At 27.2% G+C, this 16,420-nt stretch overlaps 1 protein-coding gene across 1 annotated transcript in view; it reads left to right on the top strand.

Annotated features, from left to right (window-relative positions):
• The window catches only part of LOC100206572 (prostasin), a 37,114-nt gene extending 21,294 nt beyond the window's left edge, over positions 1–15,820 (top strand). The window contains exons 4-6 of the mRNA XM_065805182.1: positions 658–885; positions 4,214–4,464; positions 15,463–15,820. Coding sequence (XP_065661254.1) covers positions 658–885; positions 4,214–4,464; positions 15,463–15,780 — 797 coding nt within the window. The 3' untranslated portion in view covers positions 15,781–15,820. The remainder of the gene's footprint in view (positions 1–657; positions 886–4,213; positions 4,465–15,462) is intronic.
• The last annotated feature ends 600 nt before the right edge of the window (positions 15,821–16,420 follow it).

The raw sequence follows: 16,420 nt of genomic DNA, 5'->3' as shown, positions 1-16,420 counted from the left end.
GAAACTGTACTGCAATTAGCATCTTTTGCTGTCAGTTTCACTAGAGGAATACCTAGCCCTGAACAATATCCGCAAAAGTGTTTTTACTAAAGTTAAATGTCTATTTGATGGTTTATCACTAAAATAAATATATTTTCAATAAAATGTACATATTTTTTACCTCCTTTTTTTTTGTTCAACACAATTTAAATTATCTTGAAACTGAGCATTAGTTAAATTTATTTCATAGTGTTTTGCTCATTTTCATCAACATCAACAATTAACATAAAAACTTTTCATAACTTAAGAGAATATTTAATTAAACAAGTTACCTGTTAAAAAAAACGGATTGAAAATATAGTTTAATAAAAGCAGCGTTAAAATTAACTTAAATATGTACCTCAATGTTTTGATGACATTTTAAAAAACTAATAATGGGTAAATGCCTTTATTGCATTTTAATCCTTAAAGACTACTGTTTTTATTCTCAAACTAATTCACGTATTCTGTTTTCTTCTATACCTTAAATAAGGCAAAAAGAGTGTCCATTGGTAGGAAAGAAAACAACATAAGTTTTTTAAATAATTTGAGTAATACAAAAATACAACACTATCATTTATGCATTATTTATTGTGTTTTAAAGGATTTTTATTAATCAATTAAAGTTTTATGTTATAGATTTACAACCAGGATGCGGCGCAAAAGGAATGACTAATACACGAATTGTAGGAGGAAAAAATGCAAAACCTGGTGATTGGCCTTGGCAAGTAAACATTGATTATCGTTTTAACACTGCCAATCCTGGACACCTTTGTGGCGGAACTTTGATAAATCAAGAATGGGTGTTAAGTGCTGCCCACTGTTTCTATGAAGATCAAAACAAGGATAACTATTGGTTAAAATTAGGTAAAAGGATTTTTAAAAAATCAACGTTAACTCTTGATTAAAATAAATAACACATTTTTTATGACAACTAAAACAAAGATTAAAACTAGATAGGTTTTAAAACTCATGACAATAAAATTGAAAAAATTATTTTTTATTCAAAATAAATAAACTACATACTATGCAGTTTGTTGTTAATAAAAATATAAAAATAAAAATATAGTACTGATGCTTTCGTCAGAAACTTTTACCATATGTTAATAAAAATACTGATGCTTTCGTCAGAAACTTTTACCATATGTTAACAATGTACGTGATAAATATGAATATTTTGAAAGTAAGACTACTCTTTCACCAAAAGTGAAGTACAGAAAATCTGACAGACCAAAGCATATTAATGTTGAAAATGGGTCAACATAAAACTTATCTTAAAGGACTAGTTTGGAAATAGAACATTTATTCCAATGGCTGATGACACACTAATCAGAAGCAAAGAGGCAATCTGAAACAAAGAGGTCTACTCAAGTGTTCATAAGAGTTTTTCTTGGTTAACCTTACCAAACCTCAAAAAGGATGTGATTGAAATTATTTTTCTAAATGTTTCGACTATACTGCGCATTGTTTTAACACAAATAGTAACTAATTGTTTTGGAGTACTTTCATTTTCTCACCTGAAGAGAACAAAAAACGAACAGAGAACCACAATTGGTTATCAAAAAATCAAAGATTCAATACAAGGGCTCATATCTGAGGCTGCCTTAGGGCTCCATCGTGAATCATATCTGAATCAGACCGAGTTCTCATGATTAGACAATTAAAAAAGTGGTTTATACTTTAGTTTGCTCTCGCCTTTTGCTTACTTTTATTATTTTTTTGTTTAAATATTTTTTAACTCCCGCCGCACGACAGCACGGTCCTGATATATAATTTAACATATAACTAAAATTATCTTTAAATCATACATTTAAGTCTTACATAAAGCGTTTCATAGATTAAAGAAACACGTACTTTTTTTAATCTATAAAATACTGAAAACACTCTTTTTATTTTGAACATTATTTTTTTAAATAAGTTTTGAAATTTAGAGGTTTCAAGTTTGCAACTAATTCAATTAAACTACTGTTTCTGCAATTAGGCATAATAAAATTAAAAATTTTTGGTTTATACAAAAATTCCGAAATCATGTTCGATGAAATGCGTAATTTAATCAAGAAAGTTGTAATTGCTTGTTGTTCAAAATATCAAGAAATTCTTTTGCAAATATTTATGTAGGCAAGTCAAGATAAATGTTGATCAAAAATAAAAAGATATTACAAAGGTGGCAAATTTATTTATAATTAAATGAGCATGAAAACAAATAACTAAAAAAAATTAAAACTAGCTTTCAAGAACTCGCAAAATTTTATGTTGTGTAGAAAAAGGCAAATGCATGCAAGTAATTATCGAAAAGTTTTAATTAGCATCAGTATTGTCAATAAAATGAGTTTTGAAAAACCTTAAAGAAATTTCAATAGCTGCTTAGTTGTTGATTTTTAACTGTTTACCCTTAGTGATTTGGTTTTTTTATCATTGGCGAATTGCCAGACCAACCCAGAACGCATGTAATAACCTATGACAGAAAAAAAATTGCTTTCTACTCTTTAAACTAAAGCACTTGTGAGAAAATTAATGTTACTTATTATTAACATAAGGTTTCATCTGCTAAAGTTTATATACTGAAATTTATTAGACAGGTTCTTGAATAATAAATGGTTTTACTTCCTAATTAATTAACTTTATTATTATTAATATTATTAATTTAGTTATCTACAGAACTAAAGATTTTAGAAAGTAAAGTTTTAGGTACTAAAGATACAGAACTTAAGCATATTAAACATGATATTAAATGTGAAAAACTATCGTTAAAATTTTGTAGTTAAAGATTTTTGGACATATTAAGTAAACTTCCAATTTTTCTCAAACTTTTCTCAACATAAGACACTATATGTATTTTAAAGACACCGTACAACATTGTTAATAAAAATCTGTCTTTGCAGCATTAAGGAGATAATGCCTAAAAGTAAATCGCTATTATATCGCTACGGAATCATTTTTTAAAGTTTTTTATTGCTTGTAGATTTTATTAAGAATTTTGGGACCTGTATCAACTTTTAAGGAGAGAAAGAGGTATGGGGGTTACTCCCTTACCCAATAGTATTCACTTTTGGTTGAAAAAACAGATTTCTATCATTCCAGGTAAACAATTTTTTGATGCTGAAAGAATCTAACGAATTTATATACATTTTTGAAATAACCTAACGGCAAAAATTCCAATTTTTTGTATATATTTTTGAAAAAGTAACATTATACACATTTTGATTACTCAACATGCAATAATATGCTTTTATTTTATATGTAATTTTTGATTTAACTCATTGTTGCATGAATTTTCTTTTAATCTATTCAAAATTTTTATCTATAAAGTTATAGTGTGTATTGGTTACCAGGGAAAGAGTAAAGGTATGTGTGGGATTCTATCAAATCCCACAAATAACTTTACTCTCTTTGTACTTTATAACATCAGGAATAGCTTGCTACTTAAAATAGTTCTTGACAGCAGAAAATTCATACAAGTTATTATCGCTAGCAATCAAATGAGTGAAACAGTCACTTACAACCAATAAATTGTCAGCGGCAGCCTAATGTTTAGTTGTATGAAGTACGGCTCTGTAGAGGCAGCAAAAAAAAATTTTTTTTCAATTAATTTATATCGTAAATAAATTTAATAAAATGTGAGTTGTAATAATAATTATTATTATTGTTGTTTTTATTATTTTGATGTTATTTTAAAATAATTACAGAGTTATTGTTTTTTAGTTTATAATTCATTTTATATAATTGATCTATATTTAAAAAAGTATTTATAACGTAAGTATTTATTTATAACGTGAGCATTTGGTTTATATTTAATTTTATCTGATTGATCTATATTTAAAAAAGCATTTATAACTTTGGTTAAAATGTTAGGAGAAATTCTTTGAAATCAATGTTTGTAAAGTTTTTTCCAAAAATGATCCGTAATTCAGAATTGAACAAGAGGTTAGTTTTGAATGAGATTTTGATACTATAAACTAGTTTACTAAAATAACTGTACCAGTTAATGGGTATTTTCTCTAAAATAAGTTTATCAGGGGACAGTGCACATTTTATTTTATACATAAGCAGTAAAACAAGATGTATGTTAAATTTAAAACAAGATAGGTGTTAAGTTTAAAAGAAGATGGAAGTTCAGTTTAAAAACAGTTAAGACAAAAAGTTTTTTTTTCAGTTTAAGCTACTTCATCTTACACTTTTAAAATGTTTTTGACAGGTGAGCATGATTTAAAAACAAATAGTGTTTGGGAACAAGTTTATGGTATAAAAGAGCTTATACTCCATCCTCAGTACGAGCATATAGGATTTCATTATGACTTAGCACTATTAAGACTTAACTCAACAGCACGTTTAAACAGCCGTGTTCAAACAGCATGTTTGGCCGATGGAAATCTTACGTTTCCGGTGGGTACAGAGTGCTTTATTACAGGATGGGGATTGCTACAAGAGTATGGTACAGGACCTGCAGTATGTTTTTATTACTTAATTGAATAATATTTAAATGAATAATACTTGTTTAATATTTTTACATGCAAATATATGTGCAGTGTGTAAAGCTGCATAAGTATGGTGGTCTGCAAAAATATGTTAGATCATAGCTTATCTTTTTCTTTTTCTGATATATCTTGATCTCCTGCTATCTATTATTTGACAATAAAACATGATAAAACATGAAGAAGCGTATTTACAAAGCGTTTAACATTTATTTATATTTTAAAGAAAGTTAAAATCACCGTTAAGTATTGTTAATGTATTTTTAATGACTGTTATGTAAATATGTAAATAAAAATGTATGTAAACTTTATCTTCTGTTTTATTCAGGTTTATTTTACATTTTTAGATAATCAATTCCTAAATTTTCTTTTCTCAATCTGTTAATTTTATTATTTATTAAATATTCTTTTTTTAGGTGTTGTTTCTTCTTTTTTAATTTTAATTTGTTTATATCTTCTACATTTAGTAAAGTTTTCTTTAATTTAATGACTTTTAAGTTTCTACGTTTATACTTTCTATCAGGTCGAACGCATAAATATTCTATTTTTTAATACTTTTTATTGAATAAAATTTCTTTCAACACATTCTATATATAATAAAAACGATAAAACTTTAACAAACAGATGGTTTCATCATAATTTTTATAACCATGTTTTATTATTATTTTAGGGAGCTTAATTAAGAACTGCTTTCCATTTGCATGGCAGGCAGTCATGGGCAATGGGCAAAAAATTTACATTTCTAGGATGCAATCCAAGCTTTGACATTGGTTAAAATGTTGTCTAAAAAACAGTTGTATAAAATATTGTATAAGAAACACAAACACATGTAGTATATAAAACATTTCGGGTTTAAAAAAAAAACATTCAACCAAACACGCAGTAGTCGAGCTTGTAAACGAGATATCGGACGCTCTAAACAACGGTTACTTTACATTAGGAGTTATCATTGATCTGTCCAAAGATTTTGATACAGTAAACCATGATATACTGCTTAGTAAACTTGAACACTATTGCATTAGAAATAAAAATTTACTTTGGTTTAAAGACTATTTAACGAACAGAAAACAATTCATATGCTACAATTCAAAAGAAGTTAAACACTCAATAACTTGTGGGGTTCCACAGGACTCTATTCTGGAGCTATTGTTGTTTCTACTGAACATAAATGATCTTTATTTATCATCAAATCTTATAAATTCTTTTCTATTTGCAGATGACTCTAATCTCTTTTATTCACACAAAGATATTAAAATACTTTTTAAACATGTTAATGAACAATTAGATAAAGTTAATGAGTGGTTTGTAAGTATCAAACTTTCTCTGAATGCTGATATAACTAAATTCATCTTGTTTCAAAAATTGAATAAAACTGATAACGTACCAATAAAATTACCAAACCTTATTATAAATAAAGTTATAATTAAAAGAGAATCATCGGTAAACTTTTTAGACGTTGAATCGGACGAAAATTTAAGATGGAATTTTCATATAAACAGTCTTGAAAAAAAAATTTCTTGAAATGTAGAAATGATTTATTGAGCTAAACCATTTCTTAATTTTAAATCACTTAAAAATTTGCTTTTATCCAAAGTTACCTAACATACTGTAATATTGCCCGGGGCAGTACCAATCATACATAATTAAAAAGGCTTTATAATAAACAAAAACATGCATGTCGTATTATATTTGGAGCAAATAGAGCAGAACCCTGTGAACCTATATTGTGTTTACTTGGAGCTTTAAATATTTATAAAATAAATTTACATGAAATTTTAGTTTTAATGAATAGAACTAAGCTAGGAAAGTCGCCAAAAAAATTTGAATCCTACTTTAATGAAATCTTCCATAAATATAGCATAAATATAGGTTCTCAGTAAACAATTTTACTGTCCCAAGATATAGTTTAAAATTGAGTTCATACTCAATTAAGTATCGTGGGCCATATTTATGAAATTTATTTCCAGATATTACAAATAAAAAGAAAAGCACTCTTGATCGATTTAAAAAAGAACTTAAACGGTTGTCCTTATTTATGGATCACTATGCTAGATTTTAAGATTTTAAGATTTTAAATGTTTCTTTTAAATAAAGTAAAGCTCTAATAAAAAATCAAAGTAACTTTAAAAAAAATCCTTTTAAAAGAATGTTATTATCACAACCACTATAACAAAGTTTGTTAATGATATTACTCTCTCAATATAAATATATGTATATATCTCTTTTTTTCATATTTTTTTATTTTTTTATTACAAGTATATAATCGTTTTTTTGCAACTGCAGCTGCCTTCTTTTTCTTTTCGCAACTGGAGATAATGGAAGCATTTAGAAGCAATTACTAATTACTACTTTGTATATTTACGCCAATATAATATGATATTTATAAATCACGATTTTATAAAAATGGGGCTCGGTGATAAGACAGAATTGCGTCTTCTTCTTGCTCCAGCCATTATTTATTTTGTTGTATATATATATAAAAATTATATTTATTGTAGAAAGCGAAATAAACATATTTTAAAAAAAAAATTAGTTACTAAATTTGAAAAATTCACGACGACTTTGATTGTCTTAAATTTTGTGGTGGATGTGGATGGGGATAAAAATTTCTCGGAAATTTTCAACTCGGCGAATTTGCGGAAAACTTAAAAATTTTCATAAAAGGATAACTTCTTTATAATTAATGGGTAAATTCTTTTGCCTTACTTAGGCAGTTGTTATGGAGAGTTTTATGGTAAAATATTGTGAAGCAGATTATAAAAATTTTAGAAAGCCCTCTTTGAAAAAATTTTTTTTCGATATTTTCTTGAGTTTTTATATTATGATTATTAAGCAACTATGATAAATTGTTTTCTAAAAGTGTTTTATCTTGTTATTTGCCAAGCGTACTGACGTTCAGTGCCGTTGCAAGTTTTGTTTAAAGCTAAGCATGATTTTCACCTCAATCCCTAAAGGGGTGGGGTATTTTTTAATGTCTATTAAATTGGCCTACAAGTTAATGAAAATTTGTATATAAAAAGACTTGATTGAATATTTACCGTATTTTACAACTTTTTCTTGATTTAACGACGTTATTGATTGATGGAAGGCAAAAAGAAATATTTTGCTGAACTTGACTATTTAAAAATATAGTTAGCAATAAAAATAGAGTTTACCATTAAAAAATAAGGTAAACCATTAAAAAATAAAGTATACCATTAAAAAATAAGGTAAACCATGAAAAAGTATAGTTAGCAATAAAAATATTAGAACTAATGATTTCGAGGTCATAAGTTCTACTGCTATGTTTAAATAAGTGGATTTAAGACTTTAGTCTTAAATCCACTCATTTAAACATAGCAGTAGAACGTATGACTACAACTGTAGCAAGGTTGTAGCAAATCTTTTGCTACAACCTTGCTACGGCTCTTTTGGCTTTATAAATTAAAAAAATCATGCTAAATTTTAAAAAGGTTTAAATATATACCATAATTTTCAATATAGGAAATCTACTTTTTGTTTTTCCATAAAAGTAATTTACGTAAAAGTAATAAACAATGACTTGAGCGGTTCATTGCTTTTTTCAAAAATAGTGTCTTAAACTGATAAACTTGATTATAAAAATTTGACTAAAAGATGTATATTTTTTATTTGTGGGTCTTTATTATTCTGTTTTTGTTTGGAATATTTAAAGAATACCCAAATACAACGATGATAAAACGCATATTTTTGAAATAAAGAAATGAATTTTATAAAAGTATATAAGTTTATTGCAATAAAATTTTTTTGAATGATATGCTATGATTTAAAATGAACAACATTTCCATTTGGCTTGTACTTTAAGAGCTGTTGCAACATGCTATCTATGTAAAAAAAAATTGTGATCTTTAATTCAAGCTGTTTTATTTTAATTTTAAGGCTTCAAATATTATAGTGTAGATAATAAACATTGCAATGTAATAAATAAACATTGTATTATAGTTATTAAAAATCGTAATGTTGTTAATGAGTATTTAAGTGCAGTTGATAAGTATTGTAGCTTAGTAACAAATGTTGTCGCGAAGGAATAGGGGAGAGTGGTACTGAATGGACCACAAAATTCGCCTTTTTTATAAACTCAATATTTTCTCATATTGTCAATAACTATGGCGAATATATTGAATCAAAAGACAAGATTGATATCTTAACGAACTATGATTGAAGGTTGTAAACTATTGCGCTAACAGAACATAGTTAAAATGTGCGATAAATGTGACCCGTACCAAATTGTTTAGTGGTTCATTCAGTACTTTTGATTGTACTGAATGGACCCACCCTTGTACTGAATGAACCACAAAATAAGCCTTTTTTTTATAAATAAGATCAATATTTATATTGTTAAAACTATGGTAGATAAATTAATTTAGAAGGAAAGATTGATATTTTAACTAACTATCCTTGTATATTGTATACTATTTTGGAAGTTGTAAGCCAGTGCGCAAATAGAACATAGTTAAAATATACTATAAATGTGACCCATACCAAATAATTTAGTGTTCCATTTACTGCCCTTGCACTGAATGGACTAGCAGTTTAGTTCTTTTATTTAAAGAATAGCAAGTTATGCTACGCAAAGTAATTAGGGTGATAAATGAAGCTTAAAAACAAGAAAACGGTATGTTGAGACATTGATATTTCTGACTTAAAAATTGAAATAAGTTGAAATACTTAATACAATTATAGATCAATCAGATATTTAAAGTACAATAATCACAAACATATTGGCTGGCATTATATGCACTTGTGCAAGCTTTATGTGCCCAGCTTGCACACTGTCTGCAACGGTACCATACTTCGTTGTCTTGACCCATTTCTTCACATATAGCACACAAATCATTATTTGATATAATACCTTCACAAATATTTAAACAATCTTTTGCAGAAGGATAAGGGCGTATACTTTCTACATTCAGGGTATTGCTTACATTTTTGTTGACCTTAACATTTCTATTTATTTCTATTAAAACTGTATTGATGTTGAGTGTTTCAGGATTAGATTTGTTTATTTCTGCTGAAACTGGATTGATGTTGAGTGTTTCAGGATTGGATTTGTTTATATCTACTGAAACTGGATTGATGTTGAGTGTTTCAGGATTGGGTCTGTTTATTCCTACTGAAACTGGATCGATGTTGATTGCTTCATGATTAAGTCTGTTAATTTCTACTGGAAAATGGATTGATGTTGAGTGCTTCAGAATTAAATTTATTAATTTCTATTGAAACTGGAATAATGTTGAGTCTTTCAGTATTGGGTCTGTTTGTAACCTGAGATAAAAAAAAATCCTAATCCTTCCATCAATCGGGTTGAAATGGACTTATACAAGATGCTGAAAAACCACTAATGATGTGGCAACAATACTTTTGCCCAAGCCTTTCCAGAAATTTCTGCAATGTCATATATTGAGACAGTTTTTCCTGGATGTGATACCAACCAGCTATCAATTTCACGATTATAATGGCATTTGAATGGTCCATAAACTGCTATATTTAGTGGTTGCAGTTTGTGTGATGTATGGGGTGGGATTGTCAAAACAATTACACCATTATCTGATGCTAAGTCAATGAAGTTAATCGACATATGTGTCTCATGATCTAGTATCAATAGCACAGGGTTTGCCTTAGATGGTTGAACACTTTTTATAAAATAATTAAACCACTCCATAAAGGTTGATTCCACCATCCACCCATATTTGTTTGCAGTGCAAACAGAACAAGGAATTGAATTTCGCAGAAAATAATCTTTAAAATGAACACGTGGAAAAATGTAGAATGGTGTTATTGATGATCCACTTGCATTTACTGCATTGCACATTGTTACCAAGATACCTCGTTCTGCACTTGTAACAGACACAACTTGCCGCTCTTCTCTCTCTAAAACATGATCTGGCACTTGTACAGTAGTAACACCAGTCTCATCAACATTCCATTTATCATTCAGTGAAAACTTGAATTTAATCAAAACTTTACGTAGATTATTAAGAAATATTTTGACATTATTTTTGTTGAATGCTGAAATTCGACCAATGGGTGTTGCTTCTGGGTTTTTTATAACCAGTTCTGGATGACACCTTAAAAATACTCTAAATCAATCTACACCAGCATGTTTATATGTTTCTTAAGGTTTAGCAGAACCTAGACGGGAATGCGGTAATTTCTTCTCAAGTTTGAGAGCATATTCTTAGCTTAATAGGACTTAAACCATATCCCATTTTTGCAGAAACTAAACAATATTGAACCAGCTCGTGTTCCTCTAATACTGAAAAAATTTTCATAGAACTGTTACTATATGGAACACATTGCAATTTATTTAAACCGTCTGGTGATATTTGAGCTTCTTTAATTATCCTTTTTAAGAGTTGAACATTTGACTCCAAATATCTCAACAGCTTTTCTCTTAGATAAAGTTTTTGAAAAAACATTCTTAACTGCTCGGATCATATTATTGGAATCCCAATCACCTTTTACTGATGTTACTTTAGGATGTCTCATAATCGTTCTGAAATGAATAAAACTTGCTTATAACCATATTATAAAATAAAAATCATCAGTGCTATTATATATACATATATATATATATATATATATATATATATATATATATATATATATATATATATATATATATATATATATATATATATATATATAATGCCACTATAGCACACACACATATGTGTGTATATATATATATATATATATATATATATATATATATATATATATATATATATATATATATATATATATATATATATATATATACTATATATATATATATATATATATATATATATATATATATATATATATATATATATATATACATATATATATATATCTATATAGACATATATATATATCTATCTATAGATATGTATATATATATATATCTATAGATATATATATCATATATAAATATATATATACATATATATACATATATATATATATATGTGTGTATATATATATATATATATATATATATATATATATATATATATATATATATATATATATATATATATATATATACATATATATATATATATGTTTATATATATACATATGTTTAATATATACATATTAGATAGATAAAATTCTATATTTTATAAAAGTTTAAATGTAGAATAATTTGTATATGATGATCAACAAACTTTAGTGATTTAAATAGAAAAAGTAATTTACAATATTTAAATATTGCAATTTAAACATTTGCAAGAATAAATATTTATTATTGATTTTATTACTTTATTTTTTATATTATTGTAGAAGCTACTAATAATTTGATATGCAAGATATTTTTTATTACAAGAAACATTACAATTACATTCGTAATGTTTCTCGATGTTTTTAAAAATTTTGATACTCAATTTTTTAACTTATCCTTACTTCTTATTCGTAATAATTATCCTTCATTCAATCTGAGAAGTTAAATAATAACAACTGAAATAATTTAATATATCGTAATAATATTAGGACACATCAAATTATTCAAATAATGAAAATAAACTACAAATTAAACTTATTACCTAGGTATGTAAATAAGTAATGTGCTGGAGTTTTTGTTTTTTATTTCCTAGTTCACACTTCCATTGTTTGTTTAAATAAGAAAATTTTGTATTTTATCTTAGTAAGTAACATACTGAAGCGCGATAAATACTCTAACACAAATATGAACCGGTCCATTCAGTACAATTAATGGTGTTTCATCAGTACACTGATCAAAATGCACATGTTACCCATATAATTAAAGCAATCAGTAAAGTATATAACTCTCATTCTAATGTTATACAAAGTAAAAAATATATATCAACGACATTATTATTAATCATAGTTAACTTTACCTTAAAATTTTAGTGTAAATTGAAATAAATTGAAAAGATAAAAAATTACTTTTGTGTTTAAAAAAATACAAAATAAAAATATAAATGCATTATTACGAATAAAGTTAAACAAAAAATACTAAAGAGACTTAGAGTATATAAAATCTATATGCAATAAAAGAAAAGCAATTCACCGCTTGTTAAGTCCTTATTTTTCAAATTGTCCATTCAGTACAAGGTCCATTCAGTACCACTCTCCCCTAAATGTTCGAACCTTATTTGGTCGAATACATACTTAGGAGTCGTCTTAAAATTACGTCACGCTTATAGGAGGAAGGGGGGTTGGGGATTAGTGGTTTTGTGACGACTACGGAACTTGTTACTAAAATACGGAACTTGTTACTAAAGAGCTACGATGTTGTGACGAGGGGAGGAGGGGATCAAAAACGGTCGAAAATTGCGTGAAGTTATTTGTGGACTCTTTATTTTTTTCTTATTAAGAAAGAATTTATGATAATAAAAAAAGTATAAATCTGTAAATAAAATAAAATTAATAAATAAACAAAGCAGTATAAATTAATAAAAATATATCAAAAAACCTTTTTAAAACTTTTCCTAAATTTATTTAGTGTTGATTGAACATAATGTTTAACTTTTAATTTTTATTTTGCGCTTATCAACAGTGGTCCTCAGAGTTTATGTATGTGACCGCTCATCTATGCTAACGGTTTTCCTCATTTACTTAACTGCGATAGTGTGCTAAAGTTTGGCAATTTTAATAAGTTTTAATTATGAATAATTGTTAGTTATTTCTTATGTAACTTTCTTTTATAATTTATTAACCACATACATACTAAACATAAGAAATATATGTCAATAAAGATGAAAACTCTTAATATTTTAATGGAAACTTTTTAATTTTAAGTCTTCGAAAATCCTGTTTGGCTCTTTTTTTCACATTCTCATCGCATATTCAAGTGTATCAATTATTGTTGTTCTTGCAAAGGCATCTCTGGTTTTCGATATGTATCAAAAATTCGCAATAAGATTCAAATCTGGGGGGATTCAGAGAATTCCCCAGATTTGAATTTTTTAATATTAATGCTTCACAACCATGCCATAACCGGTTTAGCAGAGTGGCAGGGTTCAGCCCCATTTTTTAAGGGTTGACACTTGCTTAATCAAGATTTCGATTTAATACATGACCTTTAGTTGATCTGAAAACATAGTGCTATTTAGCAATACTTTGTTGTCTGTTATGAAATTATTGGGTTTGTTTTTATTGCTCTTGTGAGTGCACTTTTAGCTGTCTAACGGACCTTGTCACTGGCCTAATGTTACTAGTTGAGTTTAACTTTTAAAAAGTCGAGCTATAGCTTGATAAAATATTTCCAACAAGGGCTTTTTTAGATTTTTTTAAAATATAAATTTAAGCAATCATAAAACATTGTTACATAGATTATTTAACATAATGCATCGCTAGTTTCAAGTGATATAATGAAAGTAATAAATATTTGAAGTTTACTTTAAAAAAAAAAATAAAGGTCTTTCATTAAAGTTGCTAAACTTTTGCACACCACAGTACCATCGCAAACTTTATGCTGACATTACCAAACTTATTGCAATCATCAGTAAGAACTCTAACATCCAACAATTACAAACCAATATTATTACAGTAGTCGGCTGGGCTAATGAGTCTGTTCAATGAGTTTTAATACAAAAAAAGAACACAATTAAAGTTGAGTCTGAAATTTTGAATCTCACACGGCAGTATATAAAATTTTTTTTTTTAATTTTTTAGTTTGGGTAAGTAATTGTTTCAACTTTTTCCTCATCTAATGATGCTTCTTCTTGCTCCAACCGTTTCCATTAATTGCAGAAACATTGTAATTATTTTTAAACGGCTAAATAAAAAGAAAATTTCGATTTGTATAGTTCTCATGAAAACAGTGAGAAATTTCTTTACCGTGTTACCTTTTACTCCGTCTTGTTTAAATTTCCAAAAGGTTTTTCTACATTCTTTGAGCTCTGTAGCCCTAACGGCTCACCCCATTGGCTAAATGATTATTAATGTATTATCTTGTCCAAAATTTATAAAAAAAAATTATTATTTATTTTGGCAACAATTTAAGCCAAAAATTTAATGTTAAGTTAAGCTGTAACAAATACTAATTTGTAAATAAAACAGTAGCCTGCTTTTGTACTGGGAAAAAAAATATTTTTTTCTTCCAGAATTTTTTTTTTTGAAAAAATAATTTTTTCTCAATATTGTTAAAAATAAAAAATAAATAATTTAATTAAAAAATGTAAATAACTTTTTTCCATAGTAAATACTAGCCAACTAGCCGCCTAAAAATTTTGCCTAATCCACGTGTCTTTTTTCAATAAACTGCCCGTAGATTTTGAAATTCTGCAGCTATTCTAAAAAATTTTTTGACTGGAAATAGTAAACCAATTGTGACTTTTTTTCATGACTAACTATTTGTTTGTAAAGTAAAAAGAAAGCGTTATTTCAAAAATTATGTTTTTGTCTAAAAAACACATACCCAGCCGGCACTAACACGTCTTTTTAGCATCTTAAATGTTAACACCTTTTAGATGTCTAAATTCATATAGCTACAAACATCTAATAGTAGTCACCTTTGAGACGAAAATATGAGCTCATGTTCATCGTCTTAAAGATTAATACTATTAGATGTCTTGTCGTTATCTGAATTTAGACGTCTAAAATGGTGTTAAGATTTAGATGTAAGCCTACTCCCTCCTATGCGCATACGCAAATTCTTACAATACTTATGTGAATAAGGAAATAACTAATTTGGAATATTTTATGTAATTTTTGGCGTTTTCTGATGAAAGACTTTGAAGGTAAACGCAAATCGTCAACTTACCCTTGTGTCAACTAGCCCCGGCCTCCCCTAAAGACTAATGCATCTTAACTTTTTTTAATTTAAAATTTTACTTCACTTTTTTTCACTACTTGATATATCAAAGTTTTCCAATTTTGTTTATAATGAATAGATTTGGTTTGTTTGATTTTTTCTTTGTTTTATATAAAAATAGTATCATATAATAAATATAAAACCAAAATTAAAACTTATTTGCAATAACTTTTACTGTTATATTTTAAGATTTTGCAGCAAGCCAAAGTTCCGTTGGTTAAGCAGGAAAAATGTATTACGGCGTATAACCAATTAAACTTAAAAGTAACTCCTCAAATGTTTTGCGCTGGATACGAAAATGGTAAAGTTGATGCCTGTGAAGGAGACTCTGGTGGTCCACTGGTTTGCAAAGTTACCGATTTCAAACGAAATGAAGAAGTTTGGTATTTATATGGGACAATATCATGGGGCGTTGGTTGTGCAAGAAAAGGCTATTATGGAGTTTTAGCAAACCCAAAAACAATGCGTTCATGGATCGACTCTGTTGCATTTAAAAAAAACTTTTAAAAATATGTTATAAAAAAATTTAATAATTTTTTATTTTGCATTTTATATTTATTTTAGCCATGGGTTGAGCATAGAGGCAATTTGGGCAATTAAAATCAAAGAAAAAAACAACTAGATGATTTTTCATATTTTTATTGCCCAACTTGCCTCTATGCTCAACTAAAACCGCTCTATTTTGTTACTATTACAATACCCTAACTTTCATCCGTTAGATATCTAATGAATGAAAGTTAGGGAACTATTATGGTAAAACATGTGCAACAAAAGGTTGTTGGATTGGAGTCACGTAAGATGCACGGGCAATTTTTTTATTTTGGACCAAAAATTACAAAAAAAAAATAATATTGGTATTTTTCTCTTAAATACTTAAAAATTATTTTTTTATCAAGTGTTGATATTTCACCATCGGACTTTTGATTAGAATTAGCCTTTTTTCCATTGTATTCCAAGTATTGTTGTTTTCTTTAAAACCTAACTGTGTCACTTAGTGTAACTAACGTGACACCTTGTATTAATTAGTGTGTTACTTCGTGTAACTAATGTGTCACCTGTAGTAGAGGTAAGTTGAGCAATTTAAAAAAAAAATAAAACTGAACTATCGAACACAAAGAAACAAATTTAGTTAAAACAAAAATCAACT

Source organism: Hydra vulgaris, chromosome 09, assembly GCF_038396675.1.
Source record: "Hydra vulgaris chromosome 09, alternate assembly HydraT2T_AEP".
Taxonomy (NCBI): Eukaryota; Metazoa; Cnidaria; class Hydrozoa; order Anthoathecata; family Hydridae; genus Hydra; species Hydra vulgaris.
Note: the sequence above shows the minus strand (reverse complement) of the source record. Positions and strands in the feature narration are given on the sequence as shown.